Raw genomic sequence first — 25,496 nt, 5'->3', positions numbered from 1 at the left:
TCTGGAATGCGCTGCTTGAGGGTGGAGGCAGATCAATTGAAGCATTCAAAATGGAATTAGACTGTTACCTGAAAAGGAAGAATATACAGGGTTGTTATTTTTCTTAATTTTTTCCAATTAAGGGACAATTTAGTGTGGCCAAGCCGCCTAGTCTGCACATCTTTTGGGTTGCGGGGGCAAAAGCCACACGGACAGTGACCCAGAGCTGGATTGAACTTGGGACTTTGGCGCCATGAGGCAGCAGTGCTAACCACTGTGCCACCGTTCTGCCCTAAATGTGCAGGGTTATGGGGAGAAGGCTGGAGAATGGCGCTAAGTGAGTTCCTCATTCAGACAACCAGTAGAGACACAATGGACCACTTGGTCGCCTTCTGCACCATAACAATTCTGTGATTCTCTGTGATTCTTAGAAGACACAACAATCTTAAAGTTACTTACTTGTGTAGAGTCCTCCCAATAATATGCCACAATCCTCTGGCGACTATATTAATTATCTTCAACTCCAGCTATTTTCAGATGTGACACTTTCATTTACCATCTTTTCACTGTGAATGCTGTTAATAGTATGTTAATTATATTGTTAATCTACACAGGTGAAGGGCATTGGATAGCATTTTGAACACATATGGGACAGTTAAAACACTGGGGATGTGAGAGGAGTGTTGAGACTGAACAAAGTCAGTATGGAAAAGCTCCATGCTTTGGTTTTGACTTCACTAACTGGCTTGGATCCTGTTGACAAAAGCTCAGTCCCTTGTTCTGGCTAATTTTCCTTTCCTTTCAGTCATTTTCTGTCATTTCCTGTCATTTACTTTGCCTCAGTAAACTCCAGACTGCACACACCATTTTCATGCTGCAACTAGTTCTCGATGGCTCTGCGGTTTATAGCCTCAACCAGTTTCAGTCAGCCCAGAAGTTTGGTCTCCAAATCGGTGGTTCAGTTTTGTCTCATTAGGCTAATCTGCTGCTTGTTTTATTTGCCACAAGACTGTGGGGACCACTGCAGATTCTCCCACTAGTCTCAAATGATACAATCTTTCAGCTTCGGCTCTCTCACAAAATTGGAGATGAAGCTTCAACTGATTCCATGTGGTGAATGATGAAGTTAGTTTTCTTTTTTAGCTCTGCTTAGACCTCTGCAGGTCCATCTCTGTCATTTACTTTGCCTCAGTAAACTCCAAACTGCACTCAACATTTTCACGCAGCAACTAGTCCTCGGATGGTTCTGCGGTTTATAGCCTCGGCCAGTTTCAGTCAGGGCCAGAGGTTTGGTCTCCAAATCTGTGGTTCAGTTTTTGTCTCATTAGAAACAGTGAGGTCATTTTGCTTTCTCCATTTCTGTTTTCAGTTTCTGATCTAATTTAGGTCATGCATTGTTTCTCCACCTGTTGTTGCAAAGCTCTGTCTCTCCTATACTGAACTTAAGTATAATAACCTCCCAGGTTCTTTGCTTGCATTTATCCCATTTTCTTCAGTTAAAACTTCAATTCTTAAAATTGCAGGCTATGTTCTAAAACACATGAACAATGTATTTGTCTAAATAAAACATAATGGCTTGCAACTTCCTGGCTCCCTAGTGTCAGTTTTGGGGATACCCCAAAGATGTGCTGGGGAAGCCGTCCCTCTCAGAAGTTGCCAGATAAGCATTTGCATTGCAATTGTCCAGAAGCGCTAATTTGCCCTGAAAATCATCTGACAAAGTGGCCAATACCTGACGGTGGGGTGGCATAGTGGTTAGCACTGCTGCATCACACCGCCAGGGTCCTGGGTCTGATTCCAGCCTTGGGTGATTGTCTGTGTGGAGTTTTCACTTCCTCTCTGTGTCCGATTTCCTCCCATAGTCCAAAGATGTGCAGGTTAGGTAGGGAGTGGACCTAGGTAGGTTGTGCTTTCAGAGGGTCGGTGCAGACCTAATGGGCCAACTGGCTGCCTTATGCACTGTAACGATTCTATGGTATTCCCCATCTTCGACTGCTCCCACCCATACTGGATTGCACCGCCCAGCCCGACCTGACTCCCTCCCACCCGCCCTGCTGGACCCACCCCTTGACGCCACCCTCGCGTCGGCATGTCTGTCCCTATCTGTCAAATTCCAACCATTTACACGCTTCCCTTCCTCCTGGCCTGTAATTAAAATGGGGCCTTTTAAACTTGCCCGTTTTAGAGTCGCTAGTGTCCTCTTTCACTCTGATTCTTGCAGACTGCGGCGCTAGCCCCAATGGATGCACTGCGCTGCCTGGATCCTGGCTGGTCTGAGTCAGAAAGGTTGGGCGAAATAGGCACAGATGAAATCTGGTGCAGGTAAGTGGGTACAGCACTCCGAGGAAGTTATGGCTCAATGAGTTTTCATTTTAAAGCAAATCATTGAGTTAGCTGGTGGATTGATGGAGCAGTCTGTGTTGTCGGTCAGTTGATTTTGACATGACTTTGATTGTTGAAATGTAGAGCAGTATCAGAGATGTGTCTCTTTAAATGCTTTTCAGTTTGTTGACTATATGATATCACTGCTGTATTGCATTGTTTCTCCAAACCCCACTGGGAAGTACTTAACCTCGGCCTGTTTCCATGATACAGCACGGGCCGCAAAGTGGAATTGATATAATGGTTACAGAGAGGAGAGACGCTCAGGGACCATAGTATAAATTAGACTTGTCAAAATGATTTTACAGCAGCTGGCTGAGAGTAAAAAGGAAGGCAGAACTAAATATTCCAGAATATGAATTTAAAAGGATTTAATTCTTTTATTTCTAGTTTGATTTGTGCACACTATCAACTTGGAGGAATGTTTTTAGACCATCGGTTTTCCCAGGAATTTAAGAATTTGATTTCAAACACATGAATACATCCTAATGCTGCTCTAAATTTTGTTTCATTCTGGTTATGATTATTGGCACCAAGTGTATATGATGGGTTGGGTCTGTTTAGGTTTGGCTTTCCATACACTGGGCTACATCTTATTCACATGATCAGAAAATATCTGCAGAAGGGACAGGCAAGCTAACGTTTCAGGTATGGACCCTTCACCAATGCTTTGTTAATAGTCCTGACCAAGAGTTCACATAAGGAATATATAATTAGTCTGTTCTCTTCACAGTTGCTGCCTGACCTGCTGGGTATTTCCAACGTGTTCTGTTTCAGCCTTCCAACTTATTTTTCATTTCACATTGGGGTTCTATTATATGTGGCATGTTTGTATTGGTTTGCATCCCTCACTTGCGTGTTTGTGTGACATTTTAGTATGACAGTAAGTGGTCCCTATATGATATGCATTTGTACGGAAGGTACCATCCCATGCCTGGAATAAATTTTTTTTTTTTAAATTTAGAGTACCCTCTAATTTAGAGCTAACCTGTGTCCCACAGCATGAAGTATACTGGAAAATGAGATGTCAACCTGGTGAAGCTACAACACAAGACTGCTTGCATGCCAAACAGCATAAGCAGCAAGTGATAGACAGAGCTAAATGATCCCACAACCAACAGATCAGATCTAAGCTCTGCAGTCCTGCCACATCCAATCGTGAATGGTGGTGGATAATTAAACAACTCACTGGAGGAAGAGGCTCCACCAATATCCTCATCCCCAACGATGGAATAGCCCAGCACATCAGCGCAAAAAACAAACTGAAGCATTCACTGCAATCTTCAGCCAGAAGTGCCATGTGGATGATTAATCTTGGTCTCCTCCAGAGACTGCAAAGAACAAAAGAACAACAAAAAGTACAGCACGGGAACAGGCCCTTCGGCCCTCCAAGCCTGTGCCGACCATGCTGTCCGTCTAAACTAAAATCTTCTGCACTTCTGGGTTCCGTATATCTCTATTCCCATCCTATTCATGTATTTGTCATGATGCCTCTTAAACGTCACTGTCGTCCCTGCTTCCATCACCACTTCCGGCAGCGAGTTCCAGGCACCCACTACCCTCTGTAAAAAAACTTGTCTTGTACATCTCCTCTAAACCTTGCCCCTCGCACCTTAAACCTATGCCACCTAGTGATTGATCCCTCTACCCTGGGAAAAAGCCTCTGACTATCCACTTTGTGTCTCTCATAATTTTGTAGACCTCTATCAAGTCACCCCTCAACCTCCGTCGTTCCAGTGAGAACAAACCGAGTTATTCAACCTCTCCTCATAGCTAATGCCCTCCATACCAGGCAACATCCTGGTAAATCTCTTCTGCACCCTCTCTAAAGCCTCCACATCCTTCTGGTAGTGTGGCGACCAGAATTGAACACTATACTCCAAGTGTGACGTTACTAAGGTTCTATACAGCTGCAACATGACTTGCCAATTCTTATACTCAATGCCTCGGCCAATGAAGGCAAGCATGCCGTATGCCTTCTTGACTACCTTCTCCACCTGTGTTGCCCCTTTCAGTGACCTGTAGACCTGTACACCTAGATCTCTCTGACTTTCAATACTCTTGAGGGTTCTACCATTCACTGTATATTCCCTACCTGCATTAGACCTTCCAAAATGCATTACCTCACATTTGTCCGGATTAAACTCCATCTGCCATCTCTCCACCCAAGTCTCCAAACGATCTAAATCCTGCTGTATCCTCTGACAGTCCTCATCGCTATCCGCAATTCCACCAACCTTTGTGTCATCTGCAAACTTACTGATCAGACCAGTTACATTTTCCTCCAAATCATTTATATATACTACGAACAGCAAAGGTCCCAGCACTGATCCCTGCGGAACACCACTAGTCACAACCCTCCAATCAGTAAAGCACCCTTCCATTGCTATTCTCTGCCTTCTATGACCTAGCCAGTTCTGTATCCATCTTGCCAGCTCACTCCTGATCCCGTGTGATTTCACCTTTTTGTACCAGACTGCCATGAGGGACCTTGTCAAAGGCCTTACTGAAGTCCACATAGACAACATCCACTGCCCTACCTGCATTAATCATCTTTGTGACCTTCTTGAAAAACTCTGTCAAGTTAATGAGACACGACCTCCCCTTCACAAAACCATACTGCCTCTCGCTATTACGTCCATTTGCTTCCAAATGGGAGTAGATCCTGTCTCGAAGAATTCTCTCCAGTAATTTCCCTATCACTGACGTAAGGCTCACCGGCCTGTAGTTCCCTGGATTATCCTTGCCAGTCTTCAGCCAATTTTATTCATGATATCAGGAAATGGCTGAAGACACTGGATACTGCAAAGTCTACGGGCCGTGACAATATTCCGGCAATAGTACTGAAGACTTGTACTACAGAACTTGCCCCTAACCAAGCCATTCCAGTTCAGTCACAACACTGGCATCTACCCGGCAATGTGGAAAATTGACTAGGTATAGCCTGTACACAAAAAACAGGAGAAATCAAACCTGGCTAATTACCACCTTAATAGTCTACTCTCAATCATCAGTAAAGTAATGGAAGAGGTCATCAACAGTGCTATCAATCGGCACTCACCTTAGCAATATCTTGCTCGTTGCTTAGTTTGGGTTCTGCCAGGGTCACTCATTTCCTGACCTCATTACAGCCTTGGTTCAAACATGGACTAAAGAGCTCTTGCTGCATTTGCACGTCGACTGTTTCATTTTTGAGGAGTGGTGAATGGTGCTGAATATTGTGCAATCATCAGCGAACATCTGAACTTGTGCTGGAAGGAAAATCATTGATGAAGCAGCTGAAATATGTTGCTGTTCCTTCATTGTCACTGGGTCAAAGTCCTGGAACTCCCTAACAGCAATCTGAGTGTACCTACACAGCATGGACTGCAGCGGTTTAAGAAGACAACTCATCATCTTCTCAAGGGCAATTAGGGGTGGACACTAAATTCTGGCCAGCGAGGCCCACATCCCTTGAAGGAATAAACAAAAATTATATTTGCCTCTCACAATGTGGTCTCTTCTACATTGAGGGAGACTAAATGCAGATTGGGTGACTGCTTTGCCGAACACCTCCACTCCACCAAGCATGACCCTGAGCTTCCAGTTGTTTTTAAAAATTCATAATCGGGATGTGGGTGTTGCTGGTTCAGCCAGCATTTACTGCCCATCTCTAGTTGCCCTTCAGAAGATAGTTGCCTTTTTGAATGCTGCAGTCCCTGAAGTGCAGCTACAGCCACAGTGCTGTTAGGCTGGCATTCCAGGTTTTGTCTCAGTGACGGTGAAGTAATGGTGATATATTTCCAAGTCAGAGAGGTGAGTGACTTGGAAGGGTACCTCCAAGTGGTGGGGTTACCAGATAGCTGCTGCTCTTGCCCTTTTAGATGGTAGTGGTCGTGGGTTTTGAATGTGCTGTCAAAGGAACCCTGGTGAGTTACTGCAGTGCATCTTGCAGATTTTAATTCACTACTTTTCAGTCACAATCCCAATTCTGCCCTTGGCCGTCTGCCTTTTTCCAGTGAAGCTCAAGTCAAGTTTGAGGAACATTGCTGCACCGTACAGCCTTCTGGACTGAGAATTGAGTTCAACAGTTTCAGGCCACGAGCTCAATCTCCGATTTTGTTTCTGCTTTTGATGCAATGTGCCAGTTTGAAACTGTTTTTTTTCATGCTTTTGCTTTCAGACAGAACTGTTCATTATTATAAGGGGCTGGTTTAGCACAGTGGGCTAAACTGCTGGCTTATAATGCAGAACAATGCCAGCAGCGTGGGTTCAATTGCCGTACCGGCCTCCCCGAACAGGTGCCGGAATGTGGCGACTAGAGGCTTTTCACAGTAACTTCATTGAAGCCTACTCGTGACAATAAGCGATTATTATTATTATGGCATAAGCATTCATTCGAGCAAATGCTTGTCCCTTTACTGGAGCCATTACCTCTTTATTTGTCCACCCAGTACCCTGTGCTTGTGGACCTACACTCGCTCCTGTCTTACATTGTCTCAATTTTAAAATTCTAATTCGTTGCCAGTTGATCCTACTCCTCTCTCCTCCCAGTCTCTAAGCTGCAACCTGAGAACCTTCAGCTATTTGTGCTCCTCCGTTTCTGACCTCTGGAACATCTCCAACTTTAATCGCACCATCTTTGGCGGCCGCGCCTTCAGCGTCTGAGGCTCCAAGCTCTGGAGTACCCTCCCTATATCTTGCTTTCCTCCTTTAGGGCACTTCTTAAAACCTACCTCCTTGACCAAACATTTGGTCATCGACTCTAATATCCCCATAGGTGACTTTGTGTCAAATTTTGTTTGATAACACCCCTGTGAAACTTCTTGGGACTTTTTATTACTTAAAATGGGCAATATAAATGCAAGTTGTTGTGCCATGCTGCTCCCTTCCTCTTCGTTCACAGATAATAAATTAGCTATTGACCCACTTTTTCCTTTGATAACCAGGCGTACAGAGTTTGCAAGAGCCTGAGCTGTGACCAGAAGAGTAGGTGTAATCACTGTGAAATGGAGCTTCAGTTTGATTTAATAGCGCAGATGGGCTAAGGCTCTCTGGTTTCATATTTTCAGTGTTGCCACCGAGCGACCTGTCATGATTAATTGAAGGTCTGCGTTTCACACTGCTCAAATGGGAGTGCTCTCTATTAATCGCTTGGTTAATCTCTTTTACCTAATGCTTTAAAATATGTGCGGTATTAGTGATCATTATTTTGGTGAAGTATGATTAAAAAGAAAGGACAGATGGTTAATTGGAGAAACTGTTTTTACCTGGCGTGATTTCAGCCTACAAGCTTCATAGAAACTGTACTATCACGGAAAAGAGACTACCTCAACCCAAGTGGAGACTAAATTTTAACCAATATGTTTGTTCTGTAGTTGGCTAATTTCAGTTTTCAATAGATTAGCAGTATGTAAACAAATTTTATGGGCCGTTCTAGTTCCATATTCATTCTGATTTGCTTTTTGATGCTGGGTTGGGAAACTTGCCTTTCATTCAAAAACAACCTGCATTTATGTAGTACCTTTGAATGCAGTAAAACATCCCAAAGCACTTATAGAATCATAGAATTTACAGTGCAGAAGGAGGCTATTTGGCCCATCGAGTCTGCACCAGCTCTTGTAAAGAGCACCCTATCCAAGCCCACACCTCCACCCTATCCCCATAACCCAGTAACCCCACCCAACACTAAGGGCAATTTATCATGGCCAATCGACCTAACCTGCACATGAAATGAAAATCGCTTATTGTCACAAGTAGGCTTCAATGAAGTTACTGTGAAAAGCCCCTAGTCGCCACATTCCGCCGCCTGTCCGGGGAGGCTGGTACGGGAATCGAACCGTGCTGCTGGCCTGCTTGGTCTGCTTTAAAAGCCAGCGATTTAGCCTGGGAGGAAACCGGAGCACCCGGAGGAAACCGACGCACACACGGGGAGAATGTGCAGACTCCACGCAGACAGTGACCCAAGCTGGGAATCGAACCTGGGACCCTGGAGCTGTGAAGGAATTGTGCTAACCATTGTGCTACTGTGCTGCCCTGTACCAAGGCCCAATTCTTCACAGGGATGTTGCCGAACAAAATTGGCCCTTGGGTCAGATGGCCAAAAGTTTAGTCAAAGAGCTGTGTTTTAAGGATCACCTTAAAGGAGGAGGAAGTGGCTGGAAATTTTAGGCAGGAAATTCCAAAGCTTGAGACTGAGGCAGGTGAAGAGACGGATGAACAATCATGGATCGAAGGAAAAGCAGAGTGAGCATGAGGCCAGAATTGAGTGCCAATATCTGAGAGGGTTGTCGGGCTGGAGGAAATTACCGAGGTAGACTGGGCAAGGCCATGGAGAAATTTGAACATTAGGATGTGAATTTTAAATCAATGGTGTTGCTGGACCGTGAGCCAGTGTATTTTAAAGACCCATGCAGTGAGAAGTTATGTAATTGTTTTTCACCGATGAGCTAGCATGGCAAACGAACTTCAGGCAGCTATTTACAAACAGAACAATAGGGCACCCCACCTCTGCAACGTAGCAGATGTGCCTTTGCAATGAGAAGTAATTGCTTTGTACTTCATCACAGCAGGTAGGGCATATTCCTGCTGTGACACAAATGAGCTTGATATGCAAGGTGTGGAAGGAAGGTGCAATTTTTGTTCTGTTAATTTTGGCATAACTTCCAGATTTATGCTTACCTTCTACTTGCTGACTGATATTTGTCCTACTTCTGATGGGTTCAAGTTATTCACATTTCAAGCTCATTATGTACAAAAAAGATGCTATGCATAATTGTATCATGCAAGTATTTGATGTGACAACACAAAGTATTGCACACATCATATACATTAAAGTCTGAAGTGGATACAAGATCCTTTGGAAAGGACACGACTGTTGAAGTGGGCAGTGATTGAAGATCAGACCTGTTCGAGAAGACTCCTCTGAGACACGTTTATGCAATGCTGTTTTAAGGTGCCAGTACCAGGAAATTGAAATCAGATTTTTTTTTCCTTCATCTCCCTACGCAGTACAACCCCACCAAATAACTTCTTCTTTCCCCACTAGTTGCATAGATATGATCGCAAGATTAGTTAATAAGTGACAACGTCCATTCAGTCTACCTTCGTTCAGCCATCTAGGTAGATCCTGCACGTCTACCTTTTCAAAATAATTGAATTCTGCATTAAATAATACTCCCTATTTTCACCTCAGCCGTAGAAGTCTACAGCACAGAAAAGGCCCTTCAGCCCATCCCATCTGCGCAAGTCAAAAACAACCACCTAAGTATTTTAATCCCTTTTTCCAGTACTTGACCCATTGCCTTGTATGCCTTGGCATCACAAGTGCATATCTAAATTCTTCTTAAATATTATGAGGGGAAGTTCCGGTGGCGGCATGTAGAGGGGAAGTCGCATGTTGGGTGGCTCCTGCTTGAGGCGTGTTTTTAGGAGTTTTAATGTCCGGTCCTGGGGGCAATTTGCAAATGATTGACTGTGGGAAGATATAAAGAAGGCATAGAATTTCAAAACGTTTAAGGAAAACAGCCGTGAAAAAGGTAGGGAGTGAAAGTTCACCGTCGTGTGAGAGGGCCAGCCCGGGAGTTGGCAGCACGGTAGCATTGTGTGGATAGCACAATCGCTTCACAGCTCCAGGGTCCCAGGTTCAATTCTGGCTTGGGTCACTGTCTGTGCGGAGTCTGCACATCCTCCCCGTGTGTGCGTGGGTTTCCTCCTGGTGCTCCGGTTTCCTCCCACAGTCCAAAGATGTGCAGGTTAGGTGGATTGGCCATGATAAATTGCCCTTAGTGTCCAAAATTGCCCTTAGTGTTGGATGGGGTGACTGGGTTATGGGGATAGGGTTGGGGTGTTAACCTTGGGTAGGGTGCTCTTACCAGGAGCCGGTGCAGACTCGATGGGCCGAATGGCCTCCTTCTGCACTATAAATTCTATGTAAATTCTATGTAAATATCGGAGGCTGCACTGCTGGGTGGGAACGCACTGCTTACAGCAGAGAACTGGGTGGGAGCGCACTGCTTACAGCAGAGAACTGGGTGGGAGCGCACTGCTTACAGCAGAGAACTGGGTGGGAGCGCACTGCTTACAGCAGAGAACTGGGTGGGAGCGCACTGCTTACAGCAGAGAACTGGGTGGGAGCGCACTGCTTACAGCAGAGAACTGGGTGGGAGCGCACTGCTTACAGCAGAGAACTGGGTGGGAGCGCACTGCTTACAGCAGAGAACTGGGTGAGAGCGCACTGCTTACAGCAGAGAACTGGGTGGGAGCGCACTGCTTACAGCAGAGAACTGGGTGAGAACGCACTGCTTACAGCAGAGAACTGGGTGGGAGCGCACTGCCTACAGCAGAGAACTGGGTGGGAGCGCACTGCTTACAGCAGAGAACTGGGTGGGAGCGCACTGCTTACAGTAGAGAACTGGGTGGGAGCGCACTGCTTACAGCAGAGAACTGGGTGGGAGCGCACTGCTTACAGCAGAGAACTGGGTGGGAGCGCACTGCTTACAGCAGAGAACTGGGTGGGAGCGCACTGCTTACAGCAGAGAACTGGGTGGGAGCGCACTGCTTACAGCAGAGAAGGTGACTGAGGTGTTGTCCTTGGAGTTGGAGAAGCAGCTTACGAAGCATATGGAGGTGTTGAGAAAGGAGATGGCTGTGGCTTTGAAGGCGTTGGTGGAGGATGCACTTGCTCCGGTGAGGGTGACTGTGGCAAAGGCATTGGCCGAGGTGAGGGAGCAGGGCGAGAAGGTGAAGGGAGTGGAGAAGACCATTTCGCAGCACAGCGATCGGCTCGATGGGGGATGAGCTGCGGAGGGTGGTCGAGGCCAAGAAGGGGCTGCGAGCAAAGTTGGAGGACATGGAAAACCGTTTGGATGGCAAAATTTGAGGATTGTGGGCCTGCCCAAGGGGGTGGAAGGCTCGAGGCCGATGGAGTATTTCAGCAAGATGCTGGCACAGCTGATGGGGGAGGGAGAGGAACCCTCTCGGTATGAACTGGACAGAGCTCATCGGACGCTGAGGCTAAAGCCAAAGTCGAATGAGCGCCAAGGGCAGTGATCATCTGCTTCCACAGGTGCCACATGAAGGAGAAGGTTTTGAACTGGGCAAAGCATAAGCGGGAGATGCAGTGGGCTGGTGTTTGCATTTACCAGGACTTTACGGTGTAGCTGGCAAAGAGGTGAGTGGCTTTTGGCTGAGTGAAGACAGCATTGTACAACAGTGGGTTGTGATTTGGAGTGGTGTACTCAGTGAAGCTGAGGGCGACCTAAAACGCCAGAGATTTCTATTTCGAGATGGTGGCCGTGTTTGTGAAGGCAGAAAGCTTGGGATAGACATGAAGAATGGGACTGAAGAGGGGTTGTGGTCTGTGAAAGGGGAGTTGGGAGAGTGTATAAATGTAGCTTTGACCTATATTGTTATTTTTTTACTTCATGCTGTTCTAGATGTTAAGTTTTTTTTATTGTTATTCTTTGTTACGATGGTTTTATTTTGCTAGATGTTTATGTTTGATTGCTTTTCATGGGACTGGGCGGGAGGGGAGGGAAGGCCTGGACGGAGCCCTCGTGCTAGCTAACATAAGTCGGCTAATGAACGGAGGTGTGGTGGAGCGGGGGCTGCAAACATTGGAGCCTGGTGAGCAGGTTTTGATGGGCCGAGGAGGTGTGAAAAGGAGGGGGGGGGGGGGATTGATACTGGCTAAAGGAAATGGGGTGGAGACAGATCCCTGGTTAGGGTAGTTATTTGGAATGTGAGGGGGTTGGGAGGCCCAGTCAAGAGATCGAGGGTGCTTATGTATCTGAAAGGTTTGAAGGCCAATGCGGCGATGCTGTAGGAGACTCACTTGATGGTGAAGGATCAGGTAAGGCTTAGGGAGGGCTGGGTTAGCTTGGTGTTTCACTCGGGATTTGATGAGAGGGCTTGGGGGAAAGAGGGGGGGATGGACTCCTGGTTAGCAAAAGAGTATGGTTCCAGATGGAGAAAGTGATTGTGGACCAGGGAGACCGATATGTGATCGTGACGGTGGTATTGGAGGGGAGATTGGTGATGCTGGTAAGCGTGTATGGTCCCAACTGGGATGACGTAGGGTTTGCAAAGAAGGTGTGTGGGGCCATCCCCAACTTGGATTCACATGAATTGATAGTGGGTGGAGGACTTGGTGCAGGAGTCAACATTGGGCAGGTCACGGCCGCAATCGCTTGTCCGGGCTCGGGGAGGGGCGACGGTGTTGGCTGGACTAATGGTGGAAATAGGAAGAGTGGACTCTTGGAGGTTTTTGCACCTGGGGGAGCGGATGTATTCTTTCTTCTCTTTGATTCATAAGGTCTATTCGCAGATTGACTTTTTTGTGGTGGGGATGACGCTGTTGGCTGGGGTCAAGGGGTCGAAATATTCGGCAATTATGATATTGCATCATGCGCCGCATTGGGTGGAGAAGGGGGCAGTGCAGAGGCTGGGGTGAAGATTAGATGCGAGGCTGTTGGGAGACTGGGGGTTTGTGATAAGATTGAGAACGTAATTGAGGTGTATGTGGGGTTTAATTGTACGGGGGAGGTTTCATAGACGGTGGTTTAGGAAGCTCTGAAGGCAGTGGTGAGGGGGGAGGGGGTGGTGATATCGTTTAAGGCAAAGGTGGATAAGGAGGAGAGGATGGAACGTCAAAGGTGGTTGGAGGTAGACAGGTGGTATGCAGAAGACGGGGATCCAGCCCTGCTGGAAAAGAGGAAGGAGTTGCCTGTGCCCTGGCATGGCGGGGAGATCTACTGGAGTTCTTCACACTCCAGAAGGTGAAGTTCGAGTTGAGGGGAAGGATGGAAGGATTCTACAATTCATGGGCTTTGTTCATTATGCATTTTCAAGAATTGGATGACATCGAACATTACGGGGGCGGGGCTGGGGGGGGGGGGGGGGGCTATGAGTGTTGGGAGTGTATGTGTTCTTGATGACTATGTATGGGGTGATGGTGGATTCCTGATTCTTTTTCTTTGGTGTTTGTATTTAAAATGTTGAGGGTTGTTTGGGGGTTGGTGGGAGGAAGGGATTGTTGGCCGGGGGATTGACATTGTATTTGTTACCATTGATTGTTTGTTGATGGGTGTAAATTTGGATGAAAATGTGAAAAAGGAGAATAAAAATATTTTTAAAAATATTATGAGGATCTCTGCTTCCACTAGCCTATCAGGCGGTGAGTTCTGGACTCCCTCCACCCTCTGCGTGAAAAAGGTTTTCTTCATATCCCCTCTAAACTTCCTACTTCCAGGTGTTTCCTTCTTGTTGCCCAACATTTCCAGCAAAACTATTTGCACATCTCTCTCTAATAATGAATGAAGCTCCTTAATTGTGTTTGAAAGTACTGAGATTTGAAATTCCACTGACATCCAAAGCCAAATTCTGTAGATACTGGAATTCTGAAATACAAAGCAAAGTACGCAGCAGCTCAGGTAGCATGCATGACCTTTCAGCAGAACACCACTGACATTTTATGCCTTTAATAATTTACCTGACAATTTTACCAATTGTATTGTGCACGGAGAGTCTTTCCTTGGAGCTACTTGCTTTAATACTGACATATCATTTGTAGCCAATAATATGGATGATCTGTAGATGTAGGCTTTTCAATGCTGTTTTTTTAATGCAATACAGCACCTCCGAGAACCTGGTGCAATTCCAGTATGGCTTGAAATATTTGTCAGTGTTTAACCCAGTTTGAAACCAGTCACAAAAGGATTGCTTTGAGTGCCTCATGGTAGCGCAGTGGTTGGCACTGTTGCTTCACGGCACCAGGGTCCCATATTCGATTCCCAGCTTGGGTCAATGTCTGTGCAGAGTCTGCATGTTCTCCCCATGCCTACGTGGGTTTCCTCCGGGTGCTCTGCTTTCCTCCACAAGTCCCGAAAGACTTGCTTGTTCGGTGAATTGGACATTCTGAATTCTCCCTCAGTGTACCCGAACAGGCGCCAGAGTGTGGCTACTGGGGATTTTCACAGTAACCTCGTTGCGGTGTTAATGTAAAGCATACTTGAGACAATAAAAATTATTATTATTAAGTTCCAGTCTTCATGGTGGTTTAGAATCACATCAGTGAAAATGAATGATTTAACTACCAGACCGTTTCAATTTCTTGAGCATTTTAAATACAATTTTATGTCAGGAACAGTGTGTGTGAATGGAGACGGGGGAGAGCAACAACCCGGTTTGAAACCTAATTTGTAATGTTCAAAGCACAGTTCGATTTGTGACGGTGCCAACTTGTGGTATTGTTAGCATGTGTACTGCACTATTAAGCGCTGCAATGAATTGTGTTTTAGTCTGGCCTGACATTGGGCTGTTGCCAGAGACAGTGGTATCATGTGTTTGAGGGCACATGGTTGCTGAAAAGAGAATAACCTTGATGCATATTATCACAATCCTGCTTTAGTTAGTGTATATACCTGTACTTGGAATATCAAACTAATTATTGCTTTTCTGAACAGTCATGTTTGAGGTTGTGATGTGATACAAAATTGTGAGCTGCGATTGTACTAGTTTTTGCATCCCTACGTAAATCAGGTTGTTTGTCTTCAATATCCACGGATTTGTGGCCCATCCTTCGCTGAATGTGCATAAGTACAGCTTAGTGTGACCAGGAAAGTCCATTCATTCATTCTGATGCCTGCTCAGTTGGCTGATGTCTTTTGATCAGCGGTAGTGGGGAATGGCAATAGCTTTGTTGCCTCTGTGTTAGAAGCAAGAAAAAATAAGATAGGATACTCAATTTGCTCCGTTATCCGGTGCCCATATGTGAGGATAGAATAAGAGTGTAATAGCTTGAGTGTTGGGATGTACACCTTTAAGAGTGGTGGTCACTTGGATAAAGTGCTTAAGAAGGTTAGTGCTCATGGAGTCCGATCCTGGCATGGAGCAGTGCCTTTCAGGAGAGGGGAACATAATATTGGACATGGTGAAAGGATCAAGAAGGACCTTATATCAGCTCTTGGTCCTTGAGCTACTGTACCTCTTACATTTGGCTTGCTTTTTTATGTGATCAGAATTTTTAATTTTCTTATTAAGCAGTAAATCTTATGAATTATGGTCTTTCTACTTTCCATTCATGCTGTGAAATCAGATGAATTTTGTTGGTGCACGGTGCTATTTTAAAGTGAGGGGCGGGTTTAAGTGTTGTGCAACATTTGGTGCACTTTAAAATCCTTTGTAATCAACGTAGTAAATTGTCATCAGTGCTTAAAAAATATGCTAGTTTTCTATCGGAATTCATTTTTATTGAAATTCTGGATTATATTTTAAATTAGTCAAGGGCATTTCAATGTTAACTGTACCATCGTTTATTCTGGGCCTCTGCATTTTACACTAAGACCTCGGTGTTTGTCTGACTCCCTTTTGACCACCTCAGTGAAAGCTTCACTAAAATTAATTTGAAACATACTTGTTTGGGTCAGCATTTCCTTTGCAGAAATAGGCCCTGTCTATTCCCTGGTGAACCGGTGTTTTATGAAACGGAACAAATCCTTTCCTCTGTCTAGCTTGAGTGAGTGTATATATGGGTTGGGAAGGCTATTCATCTCCTGTATTTTGAACCCCCTGGACACAACTTCAGAGAAACTAAAAGTTAAAAAAAATTAAGTCCGAGATTGAACAGGTTGTTCTGCTTTGGCCGATATAAGTTGCATTTCACACACTTTCCCCTCTCTCTCTCTCTCTCTCTCTCTCTTCCCCCCCCCCCATACCCCCCCAAAAAGATTATCAGCAACGACTTGCATTTATATAGTACTTTTATTTTCTCTTTTTTTAATTTAGAGTACCCAATTCATTTTTTCCAATTAAGGGGCAATTTAGCATGGCCAATCCACCTAGCTGGCACATTTTTGGGTTGTGGGGGCGAAACCCACACAAACACGGGGAGAATGTGCAAACTCCACACGGACAGTGACCCAGAGCCGGGATCGAACCTGGGACCTCGGCGCCGTGAGGCCGCAGTGCTAACCCACTGCGCCACCGTGCTGCCCTATAAAGACTAACTAGCAGAGAATGGTTTTGATCCATCGACCTCTGGATTATGGGCCCAGCATGCTTCCGCTGCACCACTCTGCTCCCTATAGTACTTTTAATGTAGGAAAATGTCTTGGTACTTTGCAGATAAATGTCAATCTGTGTATCCCAGTCAAGAATTCCTCATGCCACTTTTATAAGCTGTTACATCCTTTAATAAACTGCGGGTTCATTTATCATTCAGAGAGTTTAAGAAATTCTTCCAGACTAACAAATTTAGCCAGGGCTAACAGTGTGGGCCTAAGCACAGTTGTTAGCACTGTTGCTTCACAGCGTCAGGTTCGATTCCCAGCTTGGGTCTGCATGGTCTCCCTGTGTCTGCATGGGTTTCCTCTCACAAGTCCTGAAAGACGTGCTGTTCGGTGAATTGACATTCTGAATTCTCTCTCAGTGTACCCGAACAGTCGCTGGAGTGCGGCGACTAGGGGACTTCCACTGTAACTACATTGGGGTGTTAATGTAAGCCCACTTGTGATAATAAATATTATTATTATTTTATTTGTTTCAGTCCTTTCTGACTGTAGAATCTCAATCCAGGAAGAATACATTAGGTATGCTCATTTGCACATGGTGGCAGAGAACTGGCATTGCAGAAGGGAGCAGTAATGGCAGTGATGATATCCTTTGCAATAACTCCAGAATGTATTGTGGTGAATTGGTTTGAAATTTAATCCCTCTTTTGATCATACTTGAAAATCTATAACCTGTTGGAAGATCCAGATGATATATAGGAAGCCTCCAAATGCAGGTCAACTCCAACAAATCTGAAGTTCCAGAGTGCAATTGGGGTGGTGTATGGTTTGTCCTCCTGGAAACACTTTGTGGTGCAACTGTGTGCTGCAACCATTGTTTTTTACGACCACTAGCATTGGTGTGGGAAATTGTAAAGTTCATGCGCACCCCCTTCTAATTATTTTGCATTAGGGTTTGTCTCATTGCTGCCTGGAACCATGGAAAGAGATTCCTGAGAGGAAGTTGGATTTCCCATGCATTTAAACTTTATTTAATGGGTAGTTTAGGTGACGTCACTTTCTGGAAAGAGTTCAAGAAGCAGGAAAATCTTCATAGTTAAAATGCTGAAATGTTGTAATCCTCACTTTGAGTTTGGAGGTGTGGACTCCACAGATAATCTTTGGTTATCTCCTAGCTTGTTAATCGTGAGAGTATATTGTTTGTCCTCTACCTGGTGGATTTTGACATGGAATAAGCTATTCTTCCCGAGGTCACAGGTCTGACTTTGGACTTTATAAGTAAGAATTATTTCCTTTGTAGCTCAACAGAGGACTACAATATTCTATCACTGGGCAGATGCAGGCTTTATAATGTGCTGAAATTGCTGATGGTATCGGATGAGGCAAAGCTTTCCTGAGGAATCCTATTCTAGCCCCAGCTTTTTTAGCTGTTTTCTTGTATTTTGCGGAAAGACTTGAAATTTTTTCACTGAAGTATTTGCAACCCCTCAATAGAGATAATGGGCAGTACCAATCCAGTCTTTGTTGAGTTTTTAAAATCCCATCAACATTTAGCCTGAAACCTGTTCCACTGTCCAGTTTCACCTCTTTGCTTAGTGATTTTGTCACTTGTGGTTTAGTTTCTTTCCAATGAAATCAACATGCTCTGAGGTGGTGTACATTTTGTACTATCATCTCAGTTAAATTCTTTCCACATCATTTTCAATGGCATTACCGTCACTGAATTTCCCACCATCAATATTCTCGCGGTTACCATTTAAAAAAGAAAATTCCAATTAAGGGGCAATGTAGTGTTGACAATTCACCTACGCTGCACATCTTTTGGATTGTGGGGATGAGGCCCATGCAGACACGGGGAGAATGTGCAAACTCCACAGGGACAGTGACCTGGGGCCGGGTTTAAACCCATAAGACAGTAGTGATAACTGCCGCGTCACCGTGCCGCCCATCTCAGGGTTACCATTGATCTAAAACTTAGCTGGATCTGCATTCTAAATACTGTGGGTATAAGAGCAGGTCACAGACTGTGAATTCTGCAGCTTGTAACTTTCATCCTGACTCCTCAAAACCTGTCCATCATCTACAAGGCACAAGTCAGGAGTGTGATGGAATACTCTCCACTTGCCTGGATGAGTGCAGCTCTAACAACAACACCATAAAGCTGCCTGCACGATCAGCACCCAATCGACAATCTTAAACATTCATTCCTCTCCTCATTGCCATACAGAATATACTGCAGCATCTTACCAAGCCTTCTTCGAAAGCACCTCTCAAATTTGTGACCTCTACACTAGAAGAACAGGGGCACCTAGCCCATGGGAACACCATTACTTCCACTCCAAGTCGCACACTATCTTTTAAAAAAAAATTTAGAGTACCCAATTATTTTTTCCAATTAGGGGGCAATTTAACATGGCCAATCCACCTAACCTGCACATCTTTGGGTTGTAGGGGCGAAACCCACGCAGACACGGGGCGAATGTGCAAACTCCTCACCAGTGACCCAGGACCGGGATTTGAACCCAGGTCCTCAGCGCCTTAGGCAGCAATGCTAACCACTGTGCCACCGTGCTGCCCAAGTCGCACACTATCTTGACTTGGAACTATATTGCTGTTCCTTCACTGTCGCTGGGTCAAGATCCAGGAACTGTCCCTAACAGGACTAGTGTGCACATGCATCAGGTGGACAGCAGTGGATCAAGAAGGTGGCTCACTGTCACCTTAAAGGACATTTAAGGATAAGGAATAAATGCTGACCTTGCCAATGAGGCTCACATACCATGAACAAATGTTTAATATCCTCTGTACCAGTGAGTTGTAAGTCACACTGTGGGAGAGAGAAAAGATTTTCAGAGGAGTGGTCACTTCCAAATCACCATTACACACCACCTGACAACTAGCTCAAAATAACATTATAAAGGCTACAGGCATTTTATTGAAAATGTTACATGTCCCATTAGATGAAGATAATGGAGGCTTCAACATACCTTTGAAAATATTGTCATTTTTGAGCTATGCGCCCCAGATCACTGAGAAGTTTGGAAACAGAGTGACCAAGCACATTTGCTTTAAAATAAAGTCTTCAGAGGTGTTGAGAAAGCTAATGTTTAATTATGAACACATACTTTGACTAAGATGGGTTGGCAAGGTGCCAGACACATCATAGTGAAGCTAAGTTGTTATCATTTGAGAGTTGTTAATTCGGTACGGTGGGAGTTTGAAACTCGAGGCATGATGAGTGAGAAAGTCTACAATTAACTTTGGCATTTTCAGATGTGTACTTGGGCCAGTTACAAGCAGGTTGCTGCCCATTTCTGTATTTAAAAAATGATGAATTGATCTGTTTGACCACCCACTCTAATTATACCAAGAATAGTTTTAATAAGTGTGCAAGTTCAGTGTATGTTTGTATTGGCATTTTTGAGAATTGTTAGCTCTGATTGATAGTTTGGGATGCCAAACTAAAATATTTATCCCTACAGTAATTGTGACGAGCCAGCCTGTCACAAAATTGTGGGCAGTGGAGTTCATGTCTTGCCTTGATTATTTATCTGATTCCTATGCAATTTTGGGAATTGTGACTGGGGGTTTTACAGAACATAAGTTTACTCAGGCTGTATATTCCAGACCTACAATCGTAGTTGCAGACATTCAAGGTAAAACACTCATGTCCCGTTGGACATGGTTTTAGAGATGTGCCAACCATTATAATTTCAGGGCATTCTAAATCACAAATTCCTCTCAAATTTTACCCATCCTACTCAACTGAACATTTTTGGGAATCATGAAGGCAATAGTTAGGAATTCAAAATCTATGGTAGTATGCTCAACAACTGGATATTCCTATTCCTGATGAGGTACCAGTTACTGAGGTGATTTAAAAGCAACCTTTGCATTTCTGTGTGCTGTTCACTTCCAGTTTATGGACCCCATCTATTCAATGGCACAGTAGTTTGCCTGTCCCCTTGCATCATTTTGGTTGTGCTTCTTAAAACTGGCATAAAATGATGCGTGTAAGGGGGAGACGTGGTATACTGGTTAAATCACCGGGCTGGTAATCCAGAGGCCCAGGCTAGTGCTGTGAGAACAAGGGTTCAAATCCCACCATGGCAGCTGGTGGAATATAAAGCTGGCCATGGTAATGGTGACCATGGCAACTATCATTGATTGTCATGAAAACCTATTTGGTTCACAAGTCTCAGTTTGGGGAAAGAAATTTGACATTCTGGCCTACATATGACTCCAGATGCACAGCAATGTGGTTGAGGCTTAATTGCCCTCTTAATTGGCCAAGCAAACCATTTCAAGGGCAGACGTTCAACAAATAGTGGCCTTGCCAGCGACACCCATGTCCCATGAATGAATATTTTGAAAAACTATGTTGGGTGCCATTATGTAATGATGTATGAATGCCTGACATGCGGGAGTTGCTCGGTACTTGCTCTGACTTATTTTTTTTTTCTGATTGGATAAATCTCTCTTCAATTTGAATACAACAGATAGGAATAAAGATAGATCCTGCAGTCTAAAAGAGTTTTCCGATATTCCGCAGTCACATTTAATTAGCCTAATGTTGAATACCTCCCTTCAGTTTCTAACAAAACACATTTTATATTTTTCGGAATGATGTGACAAAAGTAGAAAATGTTCATGCATGATCTTTCTGCTCACTTTTACTGCTTTTAAAACCAAGTATGTGTGGGTGTTGAGGGTGCAAGAGAGACCACCCCAAACATGATAGGCTGTACTCTTTACACACCTGTTGCAGCTTTTGTTTGCCTTCAAATTATACATGTTTTCTTCCTCAGCAATACAGTAAATTGTATTGGTGCATAAGTATTCCAGTTTCTGTCTTTCTGAAAATGATTTGAGTACAACTTGGGTGGCAGTTAATTTGAGTAGATTCTTAATTAAAGTTAAAAGTACAAGCCAGCATTTTTCACATCAAAGAATATCAAGTTGAGAGACAGTGATTTTCTTCATAATCCGAGTGCTTTTCAGTGGAACTGAATTCTGAAAGCTCTTGAAAGACAGAGAGGTTCACCAATGTTGATTATAATGCATGGCAGATGCGAGACAACTTCTGAGACAGGCACAAGTCCAGAAACCAATAACAAAACACTGAATTCAGAAATCTCTTAGAAATATTTAAACTAATGCTGCCAGGCCAATGCTCTTACCATCATCACATTACTGCAAAACATCATCATCATTCCAGCAGTGAGCTGAACCCCAGACTCCATCGGGTACTGAGCCTCAGATTCTTCCTCTTTGTAAGACTACAGGACCATATGGTGCCAAGAAATGCAGTTTAGATCAATAATACCATACAGTGAAGGAATAATACAGCAGCTTGTCTTTTAACTTCAAGTTTATCTTTCATGGGGCAGCACGGTGGCGCAGTGGGTAGCACTTCGGCCTCACGGCGCCGAGGACCTGGGTTCGATCCCGGCTCTGGGTCACTGTCCGTGTCGAGTTTTCACATTCTCCCCGTGTTTGCGTGGGTTTCACCCCCACAACCCAAAAATGTGCAGGGTAGGTGGATTGGCCACGCTAAATTGCCCCTTAATTGGAAAAAATGAATTGGGTACTCTAAATTCATAAAAAAAGAAGAAACAAAAGTTTATCTTTCATGCAACTCAGTCACTAACTTCTTATAATAATTTTTTAATAATAATCATCTTTATTGTCACAAATAGGCTTACATTAACACTGCAATGAAGTTACTATGAAAAGTCTCTAGTCACCACACTCCAGCGCCTGTTAGGGTACACAGAGGTAGAATTCAAAATGTCCAAATTACCTAACAACACGTCTTTCGGGACTTGTGGGAGGTAACCAGATAACCCGGAGGAAACCCACGCAGACACAGGGAGAACGTACAGACTCCGCACAGACAATAACTTTTCAAGCCAGGAATCGAACTTGGGACCCTGGCGCTGTGAATTGACGGTGCTAACCACTGTGCTACCGTGTTTACAGTTCCCTCACACTAACTGTTTCAGCTGTTTCCATTCTCTCTCCCTACCCACCCACACTACAATTTGGTTAGCACTATCAAAAAAAGGTACTCCTGGTATGTTAACTCCCCATCTCCACCCTCTCATTGCTGAATATAATTTAAAGAACTGTACTTGAAGGAAAATCTTGATGAGACCTTGGGGTAAGTAAGGGGTTTGGGACTAACTGCCTTTGAAAAGAGCTGGCACATATTCTATGGACCAAAGGGCCTCCCGTGTAGTACCACTTTATGATTCATATTGCATGAATCATCGACTCGGGGAATTTGATCTCCATATGCCAATGTAATAAAAACTAAATTAGATTTGTTCAATCACTGTAAATCATTGGCACTAATGTTATCCCCCACATGACATAAACTTTAATATCATTACAAAACAGCATATCTTCCAAATCATCGTGAAATCTGGTAATTATTATTGTTCCTTTTATAAATTAAACATTTTTCAATTAACGTTTAAAGCTGAATACTGAAAAAATGAATTATCGCATAAATGAAACAAACAAATAAGAAGCAAAGTGGGAATTAGAAATTGCACATTGTGGATTATTAATAAAGAGTTCTCAATTTTTCGGTTGAATGTTCCAGGTTTCGGGTAGTTGGATAATCATTATTTTAGTATTTGCCTCTGCATAAAATACTGTTGCTAAAATCTGATTTCTGTTCTATGAGGGAGAACAATAATTTTCTCATAAATGAACTGAAAACCAGACAACACACCGCTCATGGCTGAGGCTATTCCTGGGCCCCCAAAAAATGTTCATAAAGTTGCATGTATTTATATGGAGATCAATACACCTAAATGCAATGTTTATTACAAGAAAAGTGTTATTATACAATCATTGATTTCTTCATGGTATAAATGGAGAAACAGAATGTAAAAGCAAAGGAATGATGTTAAAACTTCATAAATTACTGATTTGGCCTCTGTTGGAATATTGTAGATTACTCTGAGAAGCACAGTTCAGAAAAATGTAAAGAAATTAATGGTGCAGAGGAGGTTTAGCCCGATGTTACCAGGAATGAGGGACATCCCTCATTTAGAATTGACAGGGAGAACATGATCCTGTGGAGAATGGGTTATAGAGTTAAAATCATTGGTAAAAGATCAGGAGGGGAGATGAGAATTATTTTTTTCAAAGAATTGTCAGGATCTGGAAAGTTCTACCTGATGCATAGGTGGTGGAGGTTGATTCCATAGCTAAAATTAAACGGGAGGAAGGTTGAAAGGTACTTCATGTTGAGAAACTTGCAGGGTTATGGACAAACGGTTGAGATTTGGAACTAAGCATGACTGCCCTTTCGAAGAACCAGCCTTTCTGGGCCAAATGGCTGCCTCCTGTGCTGTAAGTTTCTATGTGTAATAACCTGAACGGGGGACACAGGGCGGGATTAATTGTTTTCCCCGTGTGGCTCCAGGGGTATGAGCTCCCTGGCTAACTACTGGGCTGATAATCGTGTTGGATAAAAGGTCGGCCAGACAGGAACCGACCGATTCACAGAAAGGGCCCGGTGAGGTTTAACTGGGCCTTGTGTAAATAGTTCTTCTAAATGAACATCTTCTTTTGTTTACTCATTGGACTCCCTCGCCTTTATTAAACTAGGATTCTGTAAGATAACCATTTAAAAACAAATTGTAGTAGTGCTCGGACTTTAAGCAACAATGGCATGGGCATATTCTTGTTTTGCTGCCTATATGTCGAAATCTAACTGTTTTTTTCTTACCCTTTTCTTTAGGCAGCCGAAATAAAAGCGTGGCTGAAGGTACGTGTTGCAAAAACTATTTAAAACTTGTGCAGTTTTATGTCTTGATTTTATCAAATTTCAATTTTGCGGGATGGCCCATTAATCCCAATTTATTTTGTGTTTTGCATGGGGCCATTGTTAGTCTCCACTTTAGAAAACAGTGTGCCATTCTATTACGTGAGAGGGCCATTTGTTGAATTTTGAGCTAATTTCCTGGTACTGGGTTTAGTGTTAGTGCACTGTTTGAGACACTGTTTGGGTGGAAATGTATTCCAAGTAATAATAATCTTTATTAATGTCACAAGTAGGATCACATTAACACTGCAATGAAGTTACTGTGAAAATCCCCTAGTCACCACATTCCGGCGCCTGTTCGGGTACACTGAGGGAGAATTCAGAATGTCCAATTCACCTAACAAGCACGTCTTTCGGGACTTGTGGCAGGAAACCGGAGCACCGGGAGGAAACCCACGCAGACACGAGGAGAATGTGCAAACTCCGCTCAGACAGTGACCCAAGCTGGGAATCGAACCTGGGTCCCTGACGCTGTGAAGCTAACCACTGTGCCACCCGTAAATTGTAATCTGCCTGCACTGGTGGATGAAAATCTTACTGTTATAGCGCGGTGGTAAACTCAGAAAGTATAACTAGCTGACAATGGCAGACAGTGACCCAAGCTGGGAATCGAACCTGGGTCCCTGACGCTGTGAAGCTAACCACTGTGCCACCCGTAAATTGTAATCTGCCTGCACTGGTGGATGAAAATCTTACTGTTATAGCGCGGTGGTAAACTCAGAAAGTATAACTAGCTGACAATGGCCAACAAAATTGGCCATTAATTTCTGAAGGAATGGGTAAAGGAAAGGTCTTTTATTCAAATGTAAAGAGCAAGAGGATGGCCAAGGAAAGGAATGGACCACTTAAGGACAGTGGGGGGAATCTATGTGTTGAGCCAGAGGAAATGGGCGAGGTACTAAATGAGTACTTTGCATCAGTATTCACCAAAGAAAAGGACTTTGTGGAAGTTGATTCTTGGGTAGGTTGTGTGGACAGTCTGGATCATGTAACATTGAAAAGGAGGTATTGGATATTGTAAAAGATATTAAAATAGATAAGTCTCCTGAGCTGGATGGGATTTACCCCAGAATACTGGGGGAAGCAAGGGAGGAAATTGTTGGGGCCTTGACTGACATCTTTGTATCCTCATTGGCTACAGGTGAGATCCCAGAGGACTGGAGAATAGCTAATGTGGTACTGCTGTTTAAGAAAGGTAGCAAGGATAATCCTGGAAACTATAGGCCGGTGAGCCTCACGTCGATAGTAGGTAAATTGTTGGAGAGAATTATACCCATTTGGAAACAATGTTTCCCGCAAAATTG

General features: G+C 44.0%; 1 protein-coding gene across 3 annotated transcripts in view; it reads left to right on the top strand.

Annotated features, from left to right (window-relative positions):
• adarb1b (adenosine deaminase RNA specific B1b) overlaps positions 1-25,496 on the top strand; it is a 391,221-nt gene that overhangs the window by 187,150 nt on the left and 178,575 nt on the right. For 2 of the 3 annotated variants that reach the window (XM_038787593.1, XM_038787595.1), the window contains one exon: positions 24,109-24,135. The exons of the other annotated variant lie outside the window; for it this stretch is intronic. In XM_038787593.1, the coding sequence (XP_038643521.1) occupies positions 24,109-24,135 (27 nt within the window). The remainder of the gene's footprint in view (positions 1-24,108; positions 24,136-25,496) is intronic. 3 annotated transcript variants of the gene reach the window in all.

Source organism: Scyliorhinus canicula, chromosome 2, assembly GCF_902713615.1.
Source record: "Scyliorhinus canicula chromosome 2, sScyCan1.1, whole genome shotgun sequence".
In the NCBI taxonomy this organism is placed as follows: Eukaryota; Metazoa; Chordata; class Chondrichthyes; order Carcharhiniformes; family Scyliorhinidae; genus Scyliorhinus; species Scyliorhinus canicula.
The sequence above is the reverse complement of the archived record's forward strand: the minus strand, read 5'-3'. Positions and strand labels throughout refer to the sequence as shown.